General features: G+C 48.2%; 6 protein-coding genes and 1 long non-coding RNA gene across 7 annotated transcripts in view; 4 read left to right on the top strand and 3 right to left on the bottom strand.

Moving 5' to 3' along the window:
* The window catches only part of pk (prickle), a 72,676-nt gene extending 61,512 nt beyond the window's left edge, over positions 1-11,164 (bottom strand). The window contains exon 1 of the mRNA NM_165508.2: positions 10,337-11,164. Within this exon, the coding sequence (NP_724534.1) occupies positions 10,337-10,374 (38 nt within the window). The 5' untranslated portion in view covers positions 10,375-11,164. The remainder of the gene's footprint in view (positions 1-10,336) is intronic.
* Positions 3,626-5,390, top strand: nec (necrotic). Its single transcript, NM_080112.2, has 3 exons — positions 3,626-3,735; positions 3,802-5,076; positions 5,143-5,390. The coding sequence occupies exons 1-3, from the start codon at positions 3,720-3,722 to the stop codon at positions 5,280-5,282; spliced, it is 1,431 nt and encodes a 476-aa protein (NP_524851.1). The 5' UTR covers positions 3,626-3,719; the 3' UTR covers positions 5,283-5,390.
* On the top strand, positions 6,443-8,129 carry Spn43Ad (Serpin 43Ad). Its single transcript, NM_136417.3, has 3 exons — positions 6,443-7,468; positions 7,667-7,817; positions 7,875-8,129. The coding sequence occupies exons 1-3, from the start codon at positions 6,509-6,511 to the stop codon at positions 7,985-7,987; spliced, it is 1,224 nt and encodes a 407-aa protein (NP_610261.1). The 5' UTR covers positions 6,443-6,508; the 3' UTR covers positions 7,988-8,129.
* Positions 8,225-10,205, top strand: Spn43Ab (Serpin 43Ab). Its single transcript, NM_001032224.2, has 4 exons — positions 8,225-8,330; positions 8,723-9,609; positions 9,804-9,948; positions 10,015-10,205. The coding sequence occupies exons 1-4, from the start codon at positions 8,303-8,305 to the stop codon at positions 10,134-10,136; spliced, it is 1,182 nt and encodes a 393-aa protein (NP_001027395.1). The 5' UTR covers positions 8,225-8,302; the 3' UTR covers positions 10,137-10,205.
* Positions 11,165-11,772: 608 nt separating the features above from the next.
* On the bottom strand, positions 11,773-12,072 carry lncRNA:CR44200 (long non-coding RNA:CR44200). The gene has a single exon (NR_073850.1). It is a non-coding gene; the product is annotated as a long non-coding RNA:CR44200 (long non-coding RNA).
* Positions 12,073-12,189: 117 nt separating this feature from the next.
* Positions 12,190-12,693, top strand: CG12828 (uncharacterized protein). Its single transcript, NM_001103736.2, has 2 exons — positions 12,190-12,452; positions 12,509-12,693. Exons 1-2 carry the CDS (start codon positions 12,230-12,232, stop codon positions 12,577-12,579), a joined length of 294 nt encoding a protein of 97 aa, NP_001097206.1. The 5' UTR covers positions 12,190-12,229; the 3' UTR covers positions 12,580-12,693.
* Spn43Aa (Serpin 43Aa) lies at positions 12,578-14,175 on the bottom strand. The gene is made up of 4 exons (NM_080066.3): positions 14,121-14,175; positions 13,173-14,056; positions 12,848-12,992; positions 12,578-12,787 (listed from the first exon to the last, which is right to left on the bottom strand). Exons 1-4 carry the CDS (start codon positions 14,137-14,139, stop codon positions 12,663-12,665), a joined length of 1,173 nt encoding a protein of 390 aa, NP_524805.1. The 5' UTR covers positions 14,140-14,175; the 3' UTR covers positions 12,578-12,662.
* Between the last annotated feature and the right edge of the window lie 5,546 nt (positions 14,176-19,721).

Raw genomic sequence — 19,721 nt, 5'->3', positions numbered from 1 at the left:
GATGCATTTTGAGCTTGACTCTGCGATGCCAAGGAGTACGTGATACCAGCGCACCTTCGTGTCTGGCCGCCCGGCCAATTACATATTTGCTTTGGGTCCCGGCCAGGTTCGGTCCAATTCCCTGACATTCTGGCTTTCTGACTTTCTGACTTTCTGGCTTTCTGGCTTTATTGGCCTGGCCCTGTTCGTGCGCAAGTGCTCCAGTTTCCCGTTTCCTATGTGGTTCTGGCCCTCTCCTCGGCGTATGGCCGTGCGATAATACCGCAATTCATCATTATTGTCTCGTTGGCGATGTTCGCTTTAGTTTTTCCTCTAATGAAAGGGTTCCGCTCGTTTTCTTTAGCTGCGCCTCTGATGTATTGGCAAGTCAAGTAGTAAAAACATCGAATTAAACAAAATGCCACAGTGGTTGGCTGGTACTAGCAGTTAGCTTAGCGGTTCTTCCGGCAGATCTGTGTTTCTGATTCCCAATCCCCATTGTCTTTCCATTGCAAGCCCAACCAAAAGGGGCGTGGTGCGACCCCAATTAAGCGTTAACTGATTACAATTTTAACGGCGGACCATAGGCCGCCAGCTAAGATCGGGCAGCCAAAGATTTGGGCTCATTAGCCGGGCTTAAATATATAAGGAAATTACAGCAATTGGCCTGCAAATAGACGGCATCGAATGCAAATGCCCGATTCCAGAGCCAGCGGAATGCCAGCGATAAGCGGTCACAAAATCCGCCGAAAAGGAGCCACAAATTCGCAAGCAGCAAATTTAGATCAATAGAGAACACGCAGAGTGCAGGCCCAACCCAAAAAAGGAGTTCGAACAATGGCCAAAACCAACTGCCGACTGCTGACCTCAACTTTCTGCCATAGTGTGAGTGTGGGCGTGGGTTGGTGTGTGTGTGTGTGTGAGTGTGTTTGTTAGCCCATTATGGCGCCTAACATACGAGTGGAGAGTGAAGGAGCAGGAGAACCGGCACTGGTCTCTCTGACATTCAGAATGATTGCATCACGAAGTACAAATTTAAACTGCGATTACCCCGCCCCTAAAGAACTTCAGCCGCGGATGTCCATTCTTCAGAGGTAGAGAGAAAAGTACAGTACTGAGATATTGCTTAATGGAACTTCAGATCCTTTGGATGTAATACGATTTGAGGGCCGAGTAACTTCGAAACAAGTTAGCTCAGAAAACAAGCTACACCTTGATACATTTATGGGTGGAAGAAATATACAAGCAACTTTTGCTAAGGCATCAGATATACATCATCTTTAGTAGATTTACTATTTGCAATAAATTAGTAAATTTGAAATACCTATGCGGAACTGCTAGAGTTTCTCCGAGTGCATCGAGTGCTATAAACAAGGAAGGGGGAGTTTGTGGGCTGGCAATTTCTATAAACGCTGCTAAATGCATGAGCTGTGCTGCAAAAGGAAGGGAATGGCGATGCCAGAAGAAAGAATGCCGACTATGATTAGGCCACATGGAAATTACAAGTTTCCTTTATGTCGCTTTAATTGATGCTGCCCCGGATGCCGATTCTTGGCCTTTTGCTCAGCTCGTTAGCAACATGCTGTCAGATTCAGAGCAACTCGGATGCAAATTGCATGTGTAAATATTGTGATGGCCACGCGGCAGCCTTATGATTTATTCGCCATAATTATATGCAAATCGGACAAATCGTGCGGCCAACGCGCAATTTAATGCAATTTCGGTGTAAGCCGCCCACGGACAGCAATCGCTCCTCGTTTGCCACCTCCGCTGCACTGCATCCCCTGGCATCACACCCCCCCCCCCCTCTGATGACCACCTGACTCTCCGGCGGCTCCCCAATTAATGACTCGCAAACAACGTCGGTGGTGAGCTGCTCCTGCGGTCGTGGTGCACCAGCACAAGTACCAGTGCCAGCAACATGCTGCCACTAATTGAGGCATCGCCCCGGTGACAACTTGCAATATTTCCATGCGGTTGCTGTCACCACCTGCGGTTCACGGTCCGTGGTGCGGGGGTGTCTGGGTAATTGGCCAGGTAATTTAAGCAAATTGGGTGGAATAGTTTTGGAAGCACGAGCGATAGCTTGATAAAATAATTCGTTTTCATTTTAAAACATCTTGAAATTATGTGTATAATTCGAATATCTGTTGGTAAGTCTAATGAAATGTATCTGAATGAAAAGGAGTAACGCAAAAACAAAGACTGATTCAAAAGATTACTTAATTAAAACTTTATACTACGAATGTGCGCAGATAATCACATATGTGATCAGAAAATTATTATACTCCTGAAATACATAACGTTAAAGCACTTTCATGGTAATTCCTAGTCTGTGGAATCTTATCCAATAAATTTCAAAATGATTGGTGAAATGATTAGTTCTAAACTAGTGAACACCCCATACAAATTCAAGTATTACTTACTATAATTTATTCAGGCAGCGTCACTGATTTTTTTGTCGATTCCAATTGTTTAAGTTATGATAAAGCTTTCCAGTTGACAACCGTAGGTGTTTCTGGGGAAATTCCCCTAATTGCAGCTGGATGCTCCGATCGAAACCTACTGCCATTTAAACGGCTAGATCGATTCGGAGTGGAGGGTGGTGACACCTCCGTAACCCTGCGATAAGTCGGAGGCCAGCCTTTGTTTGATCGGGCAAAACACTAGACGTCATATCAGCCGGAACAAACACACGCGGCAGAACTGAATGGAAGCGGAATGAGCCGAGCTGAGCCCACCTGGTGCAGCGCAATTAACTAGACTGCTTCCCAAACACTCCTCCTCTACTTATCGATTGCATTCTGGCCCGGCACTCAAACTCGCATTCATATCAGCGATGCACTCCGTCGTGCCCCACTTTCCAGTGGGCTGCCGGGCGGCGGTGGAGTAGGGGCGTGGCACCACACTCTAATTGGAGTAAATTATGTTTACACATTCGGCCGCCTGCAATTGGGTCACCGTAAACCAGGCAAGATTGGGGAAGAATCGTGTGGGGATTGGGGAAAAGTGCTGATATGAAATGCATTTCGTGTGCGGCTTTACATAATTAGACATTAGATAGGCAGGGAATCCGAGGCTGTGGGGTCTTATCCGGGAGATTGGGGGCTCTCTCCAGCCACCGGGGAATACTTAATTAGTTCTCGTCATGTTTATGGGTCGGTTATGTAAAATGGAAAGGTTATTTAATGGACGACAGCGTGGAAATGTCAGCAGGAAATGCAGGAGTTATGAGTAGATTCAGCGCCCGAGATAGTGGATCTATAAATAGACGGAAAACTAAACAGGTTTCTTTCACCGAATCCCCAGCGGTGAGTCACATCCTTAACTCTCCAGTGGCGGCTAGAACGGCAACCCACGCGAATCGCGGACTAAGATGCCAGGGATAGGTGCAGGGAAAAGCTTCGCCATATACAACGTGCATATTACATATTGTGTGTTTTCCTCTGTGTAATTGAAATCGTAGCCGGGCTTTTCCCATTCGAGATGAGAGAGTCAGGAGAGTCACTTCCACAGAACTCTCCATTCGATTTGATAATCGAACGCTTCTCCTTAGCATAGCAGCTATGGTTGTGGACCGGTTCTCTCTTCCAATCGCCGTATAGCTCGTATCTGCTCTGCTGCTAGAGATCGGTTTTGCAACGATCAGTTTTGTAGCGCAGCTGAAAACGAGCTGATCGGCTAATCGGAAGAATACATTCATTTAGAAGGTTTCCAGCTAGAAATAACAGATAAGAAACATGGCGAGCAAAGTCTGTGAGTTGTGGAAAATCCATCCAAGAGTCGCCCGCGAAAAGCTATAATGTTTTCCTATTCCTACAGCGATCCTTCTCCTGCTAACCGTCCATCTTCTGGCTGCTCAGACCTTCGCCCAGGAGCTCATCGCTTGGCAACGGCAACAACAACAGCAGCAACAGCAGCAACTGCAGCTACAGCAGCAACTGCTGCTGCAGCAGCAACAACACCAACGTAACCCAAGACCGGAGCTGGGCCTCCGTTCCCTGCCCGGAAACCCGTGGACCCAGAACAATCAGGAAGCCATAAGCGATGTGGTGGCGGTGGACCTAACCAAACGTGAGCCGGTCACTCCGCCACCCAATCGCCCGCCGCCCGTCTTCAGCTACATGGACCGCTTCAGCTCCGAGCTCTTCAAGGAGATCATTAAGTCGCAAAGTCAGCAGAACGTGGTGTTCTCGCCCTTCTCCGTCCACGCGCTGCTGGCCCTGATCTACGGGGCCTCGGACGGAAAAACGTTCCGGGAACTGCAGAAGGCCGGAGAGTTCAGCAAGAACGCCATGGCCGTGGCCCAGGACTTCGAGAGCGTGATCAAGTACAAGAAGCATTTGGAGGGCGCAGATCTGACCCTGGCAACCAAGGTCTACTACAACCGCGAGCTGGGTGGCGTCAACCACAGCTACGATGAGTACGCAAAGTTCTATTTCAGCGCCGGCACGGAGGCTGTCGACATGCAGAACGCCAAAGACACGGCAGCCAAGATCAACGCCTGGGTGATGGACACGACGCGGAACAAGATCCGGGACCTGGTCACACCGACCGACGTTGACCCACAGACGCAGGCGCTCCTTGTGAATGCAGTCTACTTCCAGGGTCGTTGGGAGCACGAATTCGCCACCATGGACACATCACCCTACGACTTTCAGCACACCAACGGCAGAATTTCCAAGGTGGCCATGATGTTCAACGACGATGTGTACGGCCTGGCCGAGCTGCCTGAGCTGGGCGCCACCGCCTTGGAACTGGCCTACAAGGACAGCGCCACCAGCATGCTAATCCTGCTGCCCAATGAGACCACCGGACTGGGCAAAATGCTGCAGCAGCTGTCCCGGCCGGAGTTCGATCTCAACCGCGTTGCCCACCGCCTGCGCCGCCAGTCGGTCGCTGTGCGCCTGCCCAAGTTCCAATTCGAGTTCGAGCAGGACATGACCGAGCCGCTAAAGAACCTGGGAGTCCACCAGATGTTCACGCCCAACTCGCAGGTGACCAAGTTGATGGATCAGCCGGTGCGCGTGAGCAAGATCCTGCAGAAGGCCTACATCAATGTGGGCGAGGCGGGCACAGAGGCCTCGGCAGCTTCCTGTAAGTTCTGAAGACCATCAACACCCCCGAATCCTGTGACTAATTATCTCCCAATCTCTTTCCCAGATGCCAAGTTCGTACCCCTTTCGCTGCCTCCCAAGCCCACGGAGTTCGTCGCCAACCGGCCATTCGTCTTCGCCGTCCGCACACCCGCCTCAGTTCTGTTCATAGGTCACGTGGAGTATCCCACGCCCATGAGCGTCTAAAATGAACCAAATTCGGACAAATTGATTTATTAGAATTCCATTTCTGAGTAGAGCCTTGCCCGTTGCATTTGTGAATAATAATAATAAAGTATGACGCTGTATTTATGGAAACTGAACTTTGATAACCCCGTTTCGCTGATAAGAGCAATGGGATTCCGTGTCGATCACACGGCGATCCGGAGCAGCAGTAGTAGCAGGTATTGCCATTGTGCCTTTTCCCAGTTGTTTGCCGGGGCTCTTGGCTATTCTGGATTTCCAGCGAATGGTTTTTGCCCGCTTCTGTAAGTTGGCAAACCCGTTTTGGAGCCGCGGCACTCCTCCTGCCCTCTTGTCCTCGCATCCACGGCCGTAAATCAAAGGCGGATTTCTCAATCATTTTTCAAAATGAGCGAAGCTTCCTCATGCGCACTAGATCTCACTTGAGATCACCGAGGATGGAGTGCAGGGTAACCCATTTTGGGGGAGCAATGGGGCTGAGAATTGTAAGACTGCGGTATGAGTAATTGAAATACCCGCTGAAAGCTGGGCATAATTAATGGCGCTTACTCAAGGTTGCCTACACTCAACAAAACTACGTTGTAAATTTGGGGTTCTTTCTGATATTGGAAGGTGTTAAAGAGTAGGTAGTAGGTACCTACTAATGAATAATTAAATATCGCGAAAAACGCTTCATCCCTCAGATAGCCCATTTCAAATCTCTGCTGCTAAAACTTATTAAATTGCTAAATAAAAAACAATTAGAGATGATCTAATTAAAATGTCACCATTATTCTTATAGTAATAATTCTAATGATTATATACATCAGTTACCCCTCCGAAATGAAAGTTTAGAATTTCAGATTTCTGATTTGCTATTCTACATTCATTTGATTACGAAGGCAATCAAAATGTCTGCACCTTTTGTGTTGCAGTGTCGAATTAAGAGTGAGTGAGTTAGCTTCCGAACTTGAAATTTTCTCAAGCGCGAAACGAAAACTGGATAGAATCGCTTGCTACCTCTCCCAGTGAATCTCTCTGAGAACTTCGAGCTCTCCGCCTCTCGAATCGTTCCGTATCACCCAAGACCTTCAATGCCGAGCTCTGACTTTGGCTTTGGACCTCTCCAATCAATGACCTCAATGTCTCAATATAATTTGAATTTCCTTGAATGAGCGCGTAGCCTAGTTGTGTGTAAGCCACTGGATCATTAACATTAGCATTAGTCGAAGCTTGGTATTTCCCAAAACATGATCCACTGGAGACTTCTTTCCGCCCTACTTGTGGGCCTGGCTATAGCTTTAACGCTTCCAGTCGACGGGGAGCTCTTGGCCAGATCGCCGGCCAGCGTCTCGAGTAACCGCTTTGGCCTACGCCTAACTACTAAGTTGGGACTAACTCAACCAGATGCAAATGTGGTGGTTTCCCCCTTGCTTATACAGGCGGCGCTCAGCCTGCTGTATGCGGAAAGTTCTTCGGAGTACGGTAGCCAACTCCGCCAGGCTCTGGAGCTGACCCACGCCAGTCACCCGAAGCTTGCGGTGCAGGACTTCGAGACCCTTTTGACGGACCTCAAGCAGTCGGCTGCCATTGGCTGTCGCTTGCGGTTGCTGAGTGACCTCTACGCACAGCAGCGCTTCACCTTCAACTTCCGCAATGAATTCGAGACCTTGGCCGCCCGAATGGGCGTCGGCTGCCACCGCTTGTCGTGGGAAAGTGCGTCGAACGCGGCCCAGGATATCAACTACGCCTTCCTTAGCCGCAGCAACTTCAGCCTGGGGGAGCTCGTCAGTGCCCCCCAACTCGAGTCCTTGGCCGAGCACAACACGCCCTTTTTACACGTCTCGGGAGTCACCTTCCGAGCCCCTTGGGCTTGGGCCTTCGATCCTACCGAGACGCAGAGCATCAACTTCTTTGCCGGGGGAAATCGCCCCAGGCTGGTGGATGCCATGTTCGGACAGCACCGCTACAGGTACGCTGAAGTGCCCGCTCTGGACGCCCAGCTCATTGAGGTGCCCTTCGCCACTGCAGACCTCCGAATGCTCATTGTATTTCCCAATCGGCCTGATGGCCTGGCCCAACTTGAGAGGAAGCTGGCGCAGTCCGATCTCCACCAGCTAAGGTCCCAGCTCGAGGAGCGCAAGGTGGCCCTCACTCTGCCCAAGCTCAGAGTGCTAGTCCACTCCGACCTGAAGCACGTGCTCGAGGAGGTGAGTTAACAACTGTTAGGATTTCTCTTGGAACTGCAGCTTGTACAAGTTCAAATCAAACGTTTTCCATATGGAACGCAATATTAAATAAGAAACGCTAGAGTTACGTGGATACTTATTAAGCTAAGAAGCAGTCATTAGACTTCTCCTTTGGCTTGAGTGGGAAATTTAATGTTCTCAACATGATTTCCCTTGCAGTTGGGTCTGGCAAAACTATTCACATCGGAGGTCCACCTGAGCGAGGTCTTCAGCTCCATCCTGTCCAGTTCGGCTCCACCCTTGGGAGCAGTGGTCCAGAGTGGTCTCCTGGAGCTACAGGAGGATGGCGGCAATGCCGACGACTCGTTCTGTAAGTGATCACGCCAGTCTCTGACCAAGAAGCCTCCTAAACCAGGTGTACTTCTAGCCTTCGGGGATCTGTTCCGACGAGCCCTGCCCCTGGTCATCAATCACCCGTTCTTTTACGCCATCGGCAATGGCAAAACTCTGCTGCTGTCCGGCCACATCGTCGACATCTGAGTCTTTCTAGGCATACCTAATTCTCGATTCCAATGCTAGTTCAAGCCGGGCGGGCTATCGCCTTATCAGCCCCACTCAAATCTCCGCGAAATAAACAGAATCACCCGTGGCCAGCCAAAGGTGACAAATGATTTGTAAACACACTTGATCGGTATTTGTATTTGGGACCCGAGAGCTGAGTTTCGTGTTTGAATCCGACTTGGATCAACCTCTATAGGCGCTCTGCGATCGCAGAGATTTCAGTTCACATTCCGACGAGCTCAAGTGCGAATCAAGCGGAGCAGGAGACGCCCATCAACAATTTATGTGACGACCATGGCTGTCATCATCAGCTGCCTATTACGTAAGCCCCAATTAAGCGATCTGGTTTGTGCACTGTACGAAAGCTGTACAGGAATGTATTTCCACTTTAAAGGCCGTTGCTATCAAAAGAGTTGCTACAATTTTGGGTGTTTTATTATCATTAAGAATAAATTTCTTCTATTTTCAATTGATATTTGACGTAATGCCACAGTTTCTAACTTGGTGATAAAGTCAAATCGATTTCAAAGTGACAAATATCCTTCCTATTTCTGTGAAAATTATATAAAAAGTGAATCAAATCGCACGAAAAAATATGTGAATTAAATGTGACAATTATTCGAGCTATAATTTTCTCCAAGTGTGCCTCATCTGGCGGGGCGGAGCCTGCAAACAAATTGCGACTAATGCCATGTTTCGCATCGATTCCTTTAGTTCTCCTCGCGACAGTGTCGCAGTCCAAGACCGTGGGTTACGATGCGGCTGCCGATCGCAATTTGCTGGCTGCCGATCTCTACAACGCCGTGGCCGCCGATCATCTGAACGAAAATGTGGTCATCTCGCCAGCGACCATACAGAGTTCCATGGCGCTGGCCTTCGTGGGGGCCAAGGGTCAGACGGCATCGGAGTTGCAGCAGGGGCTGCGTTTAGGTCCTGGCGATGCGGATGCGGTGAGCCAGCGCAGCGGTAGTTACCAACAGGCCCTGACCCGCGACAACAACTTCCGGCTGGCCAACAACATTTACATCAACGAGAACCTTGAGTTCAAGGGCTCCTTCAGGGACGTGGCCCAGCGCCAGTTCGACTCGAACATCGACAAGCTGGACTTTCACCCGCCGTACAACAAGCGCACGGCGGATGGCATCAACCGGGCGGTGGCCACCAAGACCAACGGCAAGATCACTGACATCCTCCGCGCCGAGCTGCTGAATGATCGCACCGAGGGAGTGATCGTGAACGGCGTTTCCTACTCAGCCGCCTGGCAAAAGGCCTTCCGGCTGGACAAGACCGAAAAGCGCTCCTTCCGCACCGGAAGCGGGCAGTCTGTCAAGGTAGACACCATGTGGACGCTGCAGAACTTCAACTACGCCGAGGTCAACTCCCTGGACGCCAAGGTGGTGGAGCTGCCCTACCAGAACCCCGACTTCTCCATGCTGCTGCTCCTGCCCAATCGCAAGGATGGTCTGAGATCCCTGCAGCAGTCGCTGTCCGGTAAGAATCTTCTGGCCGAAATCGGAGCGATGAGCCAGCAAAAGGTGGAGGTGCTGCTGCCCAAGTTTAGTGTCACCTTTGGCTTGGGTTTGGAGGGACCATTCAAGAAGGTAAGTAGGAATCGATTTGAGCGAATTTTCAAGTGGTTACGATATTGTAATAATATTTCTTTGGATTATGAGAAAGGTTTTTTTCATAAGTCAGTTGATAAATTCTGATTGCATTTTTACATTTTTACATTTTTAAAAGACTATCAACTATTTATGATGATGTTTAATCTAACACTTTAACTTTCGTCAACTAGCTGGGCGTCCATACAATGTTCTCGAGAGATGGTGACTTTGGCAACATGTACCGCATGTTTGTCAGCCATTTCATTAACGCAGTGGAGCACAAGGCCAATGTGGAGGTCACTGAAGCTGGCGTGGATCAACCCCTGGAAACTGGATGTGAGTAGACACCTAAGTGCACTAAGCAGATCCCAGTGAAGTGACTACCTTTCTTCCGAAATCCAGTGCTTAAAGGACTCTTTTCGCGCTCCAAGAAGTTCGAGGCAGATCATCCGTTCGTGTTCGCCATCAAGTACAAGGACTCAATCGCCTTTATCGGACACATTGCTAACTATGCTTATGTCTAAGCTAGATCGCAGATACGGAGTAGATCATTTTGTTAAAACTTACAAATAAAAAACACACGTAAATTGACCTAATGAATGTTACTTTTTGAACAAAAGACTGACAGAAATTAACAACTTGTATGAAACTGGAATGGACGACGTCCAAGTGTTTTTCCCAAAGGTTGCATTTTAGATTATTTTTAATCCGGCGCGGCACTCACCTTTCTAGCTCAACAGGCATTTGATTTGGGGTATCCATGTTTGCGGAGCGGAGGATGTATCCGAAGTTTTTATGGCTGGCGTTCTACGGGCTGATGTCTTTTCGGTTTCTTTGTCGCTTGATTGGCACTCACAGGTATTTCACTGGTGACACTGGGGGCGGGGGTGATGCCTTTCGGCATTACTTATATTTATTATCTTATTCTGCGGTTTCTCGGCCGACTGCGCTGCGTTGTTTCCTTTAATCGCGCACATAAATCAACAAAAGCCGAGCCAGCTGACAACAATTTGAGCTTAGGCGTATTTATTATAAATTTCTTGGCGCGTTCGTGAAAAAATTCGCGGAGTGCCTGTCGATAAACTGGTTCGCGCACCGAATTAACTTTGGCTCCACCAAATGGCTCAGGCCCGATCTAGCTGCCTAATTGTATTTATGCATGTGCTTGGGGTGGGGGACACTTCGCAGGGGTTGGGTGAGGAGGGGGTGGCTGCTGGCCATTTAAAATAATTGATGCACATTTCCCGGCCGCTCAAGAAACACACGCAGCCACACTGCTGCCACCGACGGCAGGCATTTCATTATTTTCCGCAAACTCCTTTTCCTGGCCACTGCACGCGACAGCTGCCCGATTTCTGGACTCCCGTTCACCGATTCCCGGCACTTGATAAGCCCAAAAGCGCAAAAAAGCAAAAACGCGGGGGCCGTCGCTGATCCGTTCCGTTTCCGTGCGTTCCCTAACGTTCCTTTCCGTTTCGTTTGCCTTCGAGCGTTCCGTTCGCGCACGCGCACGTCCGCGAGTTCGATGTTCGTGCGAGGCGCGCAGCAGACTGACAGCGATGTCGATCGGCCCCAAAGACGAACTCCAAAAACGGCGAACTCCCTGCCTGCGCACTCGTTTCTCTCGCTCTCCCGCTCTTTGGGGGCTCTCTCTTGCCAAATACCGGTTATCTCAGAAATAGTGGGCACAGATGGGGCCAATATCTTTCTGCAATTGTAGTGGCCGCTGCGCGCTCCCTCCCAAAACTTCGCGACTGCGACAGCTCGTCGTCCCTTTGTTAGAACGCTCGGGTTGCCCCCGACAAGTTTCTTTGTTTCTGCGCCTTGTGAGCGGAATGCTAAAGAGCCCATTTCGGGAGGGAAGAATTGCAGCAGGTGCATGGTCCACGGTGCATGGTGGATTGTGCACGGTGCATGCGCCTTTAACCAAATGCCACAAGTGATGCCCCCTCCACGCCGAGGACAGTGGAAACTAGTTTCACCGCCCAAAACTGACAGTTCATTTAGCTAATCCCAGATCCTGGCATCCGGGAGTAATCGTGCGATCATATGTACATGTTGTATAGATCATGTTTCCATCCTATGAATCTAATAGCTAAGAATAAATTAGAATGTATCCCCAATATTTGAAATGCAACTTTATTCATAAATATCGTGTATGGATATGTTTTGAGTGTAAGGCCCGTTTAACCCATTGTAAGCAAAAAGCCGAGGGATATAAGGTGAGGGGCTGCAGTGCATCCAGTTGTAGTTAATTATATTCGGTATTTTCTCCGGCTCTTGCTGGTTAATTTTGGGGTCGCACGTTCTGTTTGTCGTTTTCGAGTTAAATATTGCAATTGTCTTCGACGATTTCGGTTAAATGTGTACCTTACTGCAGTGTTTATTTTTGGCTTAAGCCCCGACAGACCACCAAGCTACAGTTTATATTATGAGATATCTCCCTGCACTTAACAGGTTTTCTGTGACTTGCATATTTTATTCCCGAGTACTCGTACACCTATAATTGGATTTTTACCCCGAATAATGAATTCGATTCGCCTGTGAATAGGAGAGATGTATCCAAAGCGTGTACTCATTCCCACTCCCATAGCTTTTCGAATCGGTCGCTAGTGAAATGAAGAAGCATTTGGAAGTGTTCTTGGTCGTGGCATTAGCTGCTCTAGCGGAATTGCCAGGAGTTACAGCCTCGTCCGTGGAAATACTGTCCCATTGTGTCGCCTGTCCGGACGAATTTAGGGGCATGTTGGTCTGCGCCTTTATCAACGGTTGCTACTTGGAAATAGAATACTGCTCCATGGTGGTCTTCAACTGTGGACGCCAACAGCACCACAAACACTGTGAGGATCATAGCCGTATGCTGATAAAGATACCCTCTAACTTGAGATTCTTTCAGTGTTCCTAGTGGTAAACGAGGGCAAGTGCAAGCCAGTTCGGGGCTACAAATGCGAGACCATGGATTTTTAAGTTCTGGCGGAGGTTCTCCGCATTTATTTATTGATGTAATGATTACAATTTAAAGTGCTTAATCTGAGGGAAATGTGTGACGATTAAAACTTGACAATGTGTCCGGTGAAATAGACAGCGTGCTTGTCGCGAATGATGAACGCAAATGGATGATCGGCCACGAAAGTCTTGGGGTCCAGGGGCAGGGACATGGGAACTCCGGCAGCATCTAGAAGAACCGAAATACTGGTGGTGTCTACTGGAAGTGACGGAAAACCATATAACTTACAACTAGCTCCAGCCGCCTCACATCCGATCTCGTTCACATCGATGAAGGTCTTGTGCTGCACCTTTGTGATCCGAGTGCCGATGGGCGAGTCCTGGAAAATGTTGCTGAAGTCGGCTGCATCTGAGAACATGGCACTGATTCCCATCTGAAAAGAGAAGTTTCGAAAGAAATTCCCCTCCATTAGATACCACTAATTCACGGTCTGAGAACTACTCCCATTTAAATGGTTTCAAATCCGACAGACCCACGAATTGTTTTTAACCCTATCTCCCTACCGCTTAGATCTTATCTCCCCCTGGAATATCATTATGTTGCCCCTCCTCACCTTATGCAATGTGGGTCTTAGGTCCGTGTCGAACTCGAACTTGAACTTGGGCAGGTAAACGGACACACTCTGCCACTGCCAGCGGTCTTCGAGCAGATTGAAGTCGACGCCCTTGAGCTTCTGCTCCAGAGCCTGTAGTCCGGAACGCTGGTTGGGCAGGATGAACCACATGGTCAGGTTGATGTTTTCGAAGAACAGCTCAATGGCCTTGGCGTCGAGTTCCGGGTAGTCGGCGTAGTAGTACCAGTTGTCTGCGAACATGGTTGGCACCTGGATGGACCGGCTCTCGCTCAGCCAGAACTCGCGATCCCGGGTATCCTCGTCGTTGAAGGGTCGTGCCCAGCGAGCCTTGAAGTAGATGGCGTTGACCAGCGCCACATTGGTGTCCGGCTCCAGGCTTTCCACCACCCGTTCGATCTTGTTCTCCGTCTGCTGCTTCACCCAGCGGTTGATCTGCTCCACGGCCTCCGTTTCGCGACTGAAGTCCAGTGGTTCTACCTCGGAGTCGAAGTACTTCTGGGCCACCTCTCGGAAGTGGCTAGATACCGTGAGATTCTGCCGGGTGTACACCTTGTTGGCGATCTCCAACACGGTCTTGGACTTGATGTAAGAGTGCAGCAGGTTGTGGTAGCTCTCGGCCAGACCATCTTTGCTCTCCTTGGCGGAGGCGTGCAAGGTCTTCTGCAGTTCCGCGGCCGTCCTGCCCTCAGCTCCGTAGTAAGCCAACCCGAGGGCCAGCTGGATGGAAACCGGCGAGATGATCACGTTCTCATCCTGGCGATCTGTGGCGAGGGTTTGGAAGAGTTCGGTGGCGAAGAGATTGCGATCCTTGATCGTGTTACCCAGACCTTCAGGAGCGGATATCCACACCCCAAGAAGAATGACTAGGAGAATTGAAAAGGATTAGTTCTCAGCTGGGCATTAGGAATCTTCGGTTAGGGTGCTCACTACTTAGCCAGTGGTTCATTGCGCCTGCGTCGACACCTCGAGACTAAAAGTGAAATGGCCCAGCCACCTGTCATTTATAGCTGCGAGTGGGCCAGGAATCGAGACAAAGCCACGCCAAGAACGGCGTCGACTGCGACAGAGCCTGATGCGCTTTGCATTACAAGCAGCGCCAGAGGAAATCAGTAAAAACGAAAGGGCCACTCGGCAGATCGAACAATTGAATACCCTTGCAAATCTCTTGGAATAAAATCAGTTCTTCTTATACATATTCATTCCAATTCTCCAACAATGTAAATAGATTAAATATTATTAAAATGAATAAATAAATATTTCTTTAAATATAAGTGGCTATTGATTCATATCCAGAGAATAAATATGGCATATATAAATAGTATGCCATATTTATTAGCAACTTAGTAATTACAATATAATAAAAACACAGTGCATGTTTATGTTTCAGTATAGCAAACATTTCAATATTTATCTGAATGCAAAGGCAAGTTTAAGAACGTAGTGTAGGTACTCGCTGTAAGTGAATAGTGAGTAAAGAAAGAAAGAAAGGAACCTTAAGGTGGATTAGGTTCTTAACCCGAGCACCTGATAATACTGGGAACAGTTTCAACAGCTCTCCCCCTATGGGAACACTGGATCGTTCCCCTGTCAGCTTCTCAATCTCATGTCCTCTCCCTGTCAGATCTCTTTCTCCAGTGCGCTCTCTCTCCTCTATTCTACGGCTCTACGATTCTCCGACTCTCCGGTGCACTTGGGCCTTTGTTGCTCTCGCCTCCTGCACTTGTTGTTGCCTGGCCCACCTCTCGCCTCGAGTGGCCGCCTTGGGGTTTACGCTGCTGTCAAATTATTTACATGCATGCTTGGACCCAATGCTGTATGCCAAAAGGGGACGGGGGAGTTGGGGATGGGGATGGGGCCCTGAGATCAGGATTGCATTAACTCTAATTTCTCGTTTACGAACACGAACCAAAATGTTCAGGTTTTATGGCCTTTGCATTTAATGAGTTATTTTCGTATTTGTTTAGATAATGCGTCCATAAACAAAAGGCAGCGGGGAAAACAAACAGCATTGCGCATAAATTGTTTATCGGGCTTGGAGTTACCACCTACCACCTACCATCCCCCCACCCCATATTCCAATTAACGGCATTACGCACACACAAACTTACGAAATTACGAATTCAGAAAAGTCGGAAGGCCAAAATCGAATCGAAATCTCAGCGGGCTCAGGTGAGGGCCCAAAGACCCCAAACCAATAGCCAATTTTTCAACATCAAAGACCTGCAACGGAGACCTTTCCCGGTTCTCCTGCTGATTTGGCAAAAGTCCCGAAATTCGCCGGGGTTATTTATGCACGTTTTGTGTGAAATGCTAATAAATTTTAATGGAATTTTAAAAACATGCTTTATGAACCCGGCCCGGCGGACTCCTCCCGAAAACGAGGCAGAAGATTCGGGTCGCGGAAGACTCGTCTTCGGGTGTCATAAATTGGCAGCTTCCGTGGGCTATTGTGGTCTCCGGTGCTTTGACTGATGGGCTCCTTGGGCCCGCTGATCTTGCATAATTACGATATAGATATAAGGCCGATGGCAGCATTACAAAGCACAAAAACGCTTCGCTCCAAACACTTTCAATGCCTTAAAAGCACAAAACCAGATTCGGCTTAACCTTATATAATTTACAACCACCAGTGCAGAGGAGAGCTGCGTGTGAGTGAGTGTGTGTCCTGCCTCCTGCCAACGACCGAGGAGTGGTGCTGACCGTTCTGATTGAATGATTTCACTGATCGAGACAAAACATGTTAAAGATCGTGAGATGCCGGTGAGATGGAGCTCTGTGGCAGCGGCTCTTGCCTCTGCAGATACACACGGCAGCCGGGGATCGGAAAAGGGACTCGAGCGGCACACTGAGCGAAAATGGGCCGAGAAACGGAATCCAATTTCTTGTGGCACTTGTTACATTTTGTACCTTTATTAGAAGTGAGTTATATCCCCAGCCTTGGAATATACAGATTTTATGTTCATGTATATTATATATCCATTTCTTCAGTTTAGTACGCAACATATGTATGTACATATACATTAAACAAATCTCGCAGAGATCGAATATCTTATATTCCCCTACGGTATTTGCGATTATGCCGCCTCGTCGTAACTGTTACTCCTCCGATGGACCGCTACCAATTAAATGGGCTTGAAATGGGAGACTCGCTGCCAAAGCCAAGCACTTTAAATGTAAATGGGGGATTTGCAATTTCTCTCCGTGGAGCCATCATGCAACAGCAGCAAAATGCTGCTGCTGCCGCCGCTGATAAAAATAAACTTGGCAGAACGTCTTGCCCCAGCGGGAGGGGAGCAGTGGAGCGGGCTGCCCCGCTTCTTGGTGCCCGATCCTCGACGCGGCTTGGAAAAGCATAAGAATGATGAGGCAGCAACACGAATTATGTGAACGCTGCTGCATCTTGGCTCGCTTGGGCTTGTGTTTGGGCCTGGGTTTGGGCTTGGGCTTTCCTGCTGGCTGTGTGCGTGCAAGTAACCCAAAACCAGTTGGCGATAGAGCAGATCGACTGGCAGAGCGCCCGGCCAGCAAAAACTCCCCAAACACCACCAAAAAATAAATAAATAAATACACAAGAAGCAGGAGCAAAAACAATGGCAGCAATCGCTCTCCGCCTGCCTTTGTTCCCACTGCTGTGCTTTTTATAAACAATAAATTTGCACATAACTAAAACAGAACTCTGCGCATTTGCATAGTATCGAAGATGTATCCCCGGGGGATCCGTTTGGCCTGTGCGTGTCCGCCGATGAGCCGAACCATCGATGGGGCTTTCTGGGGGCAGGATGCCACGCAGTATGCAGTGGGGAATGGGGTTCGTCTTAGGACTTCCATCTAAATGGTGCGGGAGTCAAATGAGTGAGAGCTCTTTGCTAGCCTGGCACTCGCACTCGATGGGTTCGATGTTACTGGCAGTCATCTCCTTTGATTTCTTAAATGGCAATGAGATGGGAAAGACAAACTATAAACAAAAAGTTCGAATTTTCTGCAACCTTATAGTGTCCAATTCTATCACAATCACCTACATCAATCAATTTAGGAACGGGAAATATACAAATAAAAAAAATGAGTTTTTTCGTGAATATTCATTTTAAGTGAGCGAAAGCATTTGATCAAGTTCGGTAAAAGCTACATATTGCTATGATTAAAGAAGAACGACAATATTTTTTTTTTTATTGCTTAGACTTTGGTTTTAATATCTCTTTTACATGCAGCACGTCTTCAACTTGAAGTGGCATTGTAAAACATTCCACTTCATTTAGTTACCCACAGGCATCAATCAAATTTAATAAAATTTCATAACAGCTTTTCAGTCTTTCCAGTCTTTCCAGTCTGCGTGGAAACACCGCGGTGAAAACGCTTGCAAGTGTGGTCATAACAATAAAAATAAATATACTTTATGGTCACCAATTCTAATAAATATTAAGCAAAATCGTCAAACGAAAGTCATCCGCAAATAAAGGTCGCAACTGACCAGCTGTCATCTCCAAAGCGGTTACAACACCACTAACCCGCCTCACTCGCTCCGCCTGGCTCCACAAAGTGGGGACAACTTTTCCACAAGTGCGGTAATTAGCTAAATGCCGCGGCCCAATCTAATCGGCAACTCCAGCGAGGCACTTTAGTGAAAACGGACAGGCGTTGGTCGCCGCGATTCAGTCTGCTGCCATCGGAAAACTTTCATTCAATTGCGGCAGCAGCTCCAACTGAGCAGCAAATCAAGCGGGGCGCCTATGCAAATGGACTTGTCAACGTGCCACACTCTGAATGGACACTCAAATCAAAAGTTTCCCAAATTCCATATCAATTATTTGACATTATAAGTGTGCCTTAAATAATTGAATAGATATAATTCATATCTGTGCATAAATAGTATTTAAGATGCCATTTTAAGATTTACAAGGATTGAGTTTCGTGTTAGTCGCATTAATAGCATCCTAGATATGCCAATCGCTTGTTTTGTACCATTTTATAGATATTTACTACACCAAATTAGTGTAGAGACATCTCTCTTTCGAACATTGAAGGAATGCAGTGCCACCTTTGTTGCAGTGGACTTTTCGAGACCAAATCCAAAGTCCGGCACCCTGGCGGCGCGGCGTTGTCCACTTGACCAGGCAACTACACTACCGACAGGAACAAACGCAATGCAACAACAACAGCAACGACAACAGCAACCAGAACAGCAACAACCACAACTGCAACATGGATGACACGTCAATCTCGAGCTGCCCACTTGAAGCTGGAGCATGTGCATGCAACATGGAACTGGATTTGCCCATTCGAGAAGTCTCAGCCGCGACAAATTAAGCTGCAACGACCAGAACGACTCCTTGTACTTCCCATTAATTAGCACTAAAATAAACGGACCGAGGGCGAGGGGTTGCACCGCAGCCTTTCGTTTTCTACGAAATCACGGACATCTATCAGCGGCAACATGCCACACGACGTTGTAGACTGTCCGTTAAGGCATCTGACAGCCGCCTAAGCAGTCAATTGATATGCCCAAAGTGGGCACAACCAACATCCAATATCTGGCATCCAGCTTTATAGAAGGGCCCCAGCAATTCGCCGATCCAACTCGATCCGCATCAAATCCAATTGAAGATGCTGCAAAAGATGACGAAGAACCCGCTCGATATGATAGAAAACATATCAATTTGGGGCCTGGTCCTCACCCAGTGCACTGGAATTCCAATTTAGAAATCAATACACCTTATTGATAAACTTAACTAGAATTAGTTTAAGTTAAGTCCAATGTACCTGATTCCAATACCTGATTTCTAAAAATATATATTAATAAATACATTTAGCTTTTAAGTTCTTAAGCTACTACCCATTTCCTTCGAGTGCAGCCCCTTTGGCAATATTTGGGCAACCTTCGACGTTTATTTGTCTATCGAACAGAAATGTGTCCATCATAAAACGTCAATTAGCTGATTGAAATCAGCGCATGCGCTCCTCAATTATTTCAATTTATGGCCAACAGGAAATTGCGGCAACTGCCACTGCGCAGAACAAATGACATGATCAAGATGCCATTGCGGATTGGGCCTGGGATTTGGGCTCGGATGCGGTCTGAGCCCCAGATTCGGGCCTAGGCCGGGCCTCGCCTCCTTTCCTTCTATTCGCCTTCTATTTCGATGGCGTACTTTATGTAACGATCGCCGTTCGGGCAGCGGTTGCAACAAATGTTGCAACTTTGCAATGCAAATTCCCCGGCGAAGATGCATTCGGAATGAAAATGTTTGGCCAAAGCACACTCCCAGCGGGAATTGCCACGATGATGATGGTCGTGATGAAGATGATAATGATGCTACCATCCCATTTGCAACCGGCGAACTGCTGCGACCGCCCTCCAGGAAAATGTTCCCGACTCCTCCAGGGTCTCAGCGAATTCTCCGCCCGCTCCTCCATCGTTTTTCAGGCGTTTTTGAGTATGCTAATTTGCTTGTCAAAATGACACATCGATTTCTAAGGAGGGAAGGGGGGCAACGAGCGTTGCACAAATCCGATGGCTCGCTTGCCTCAATT

This window comes from Drosophila melanogaster, chromosome 2R (genome assembly GCF_000001215.4).
Source record: "Drosophila melanogaster chromosome 2R".
In the NCBI taxonomy this organism is placed as follows: Eukaryota; Metazoa; Arthropoda; class Insecta; order Diptera; family Drosophilidae; genus Drosophila; species Drosophila melanogaster.
Note: the sequence above shows the minus strand (reverse complement) of the source record. Positions and strands in the feature narration are given on the sequence as shown.

Coding starts and splice junctions, on each gene's coding strand:
- CG12828 (NM_001103736.2), top strand. CDS start 12,230: ATGAAGAAGCATTTGGAAGTGTTCTTGGTCGTGGCATTAGCTGCTCTA. Junction 12,453..12,508: donor CCAACAGCACCACAAACACT/GTGAGGATCATA, acceptor AGATTCTTTCAG/TGTTCCTAGTGGTAAACGAG.
- Spn43Aa (NM_080066.3), bottom strand. Junction 12,993..13,172: donor TAAGACCCACATTGCATAAG/GTGAGGAGGGGC, acceptor TTCTCTTTTCAG/ATGGGAATCAGTGCCATGTT. Junction 12,788..12,847: donor TGAGGCGGCTGGAGCTAGTT/GTAAGTTATATG, acceptor CGGTTCTTCTAG/ATGCTGCCGGAGTTCCCATG.
- Spn43Ad (NM_136417.3), top strand. CDS start 6,509: ATGATCCACTGGAGACTTCTTTCCGCCCTACTTGTGGGCCTGGCTATA. Junction 7,469..7,666: donor TGAAGCACGTGCTCGAGGAG/GTGAGTTAACAA, acceptor TTTCCCTTGCAG/TTGGGTCTGGCAAAACTATT. Junction 7,818..7,874: donor CAATGCCGACGACTCGTTCT/GTAAGTGATCAC, acceptor GTGTACTTCTAG/CCTTCGGGGATCTGTTCCGA.
- Spn43Ab (NM_001032224.2), top strand. CDS start 8,303: ATGGCTGTCATCATCAGCTGCCTATTAC. Junction 8,331..8,722: donor CATCATCAGCTGCCTATTAC/GTAAGCCCCAAT, acceptor CGATTCCTTTAG/TTCTCCTCGCGACAGTGTCG. Junction 9,949..10,014: donor TCAACCCCTGGAAACTGGAT/GTGAGTAGACAC, acceptor TCCGAAATCCAG/TGCTTAAAGGACTCTTTTCG.
- nec (NM_080112.2), top strand. Junction 5,077..5,142: donor AGAGGCCTCGGCAGCTTCCT/GTAAGTTCTGAA, acceptor TCTCTTTCCCAG/ATGCCAAGTTCGTACCCCTT.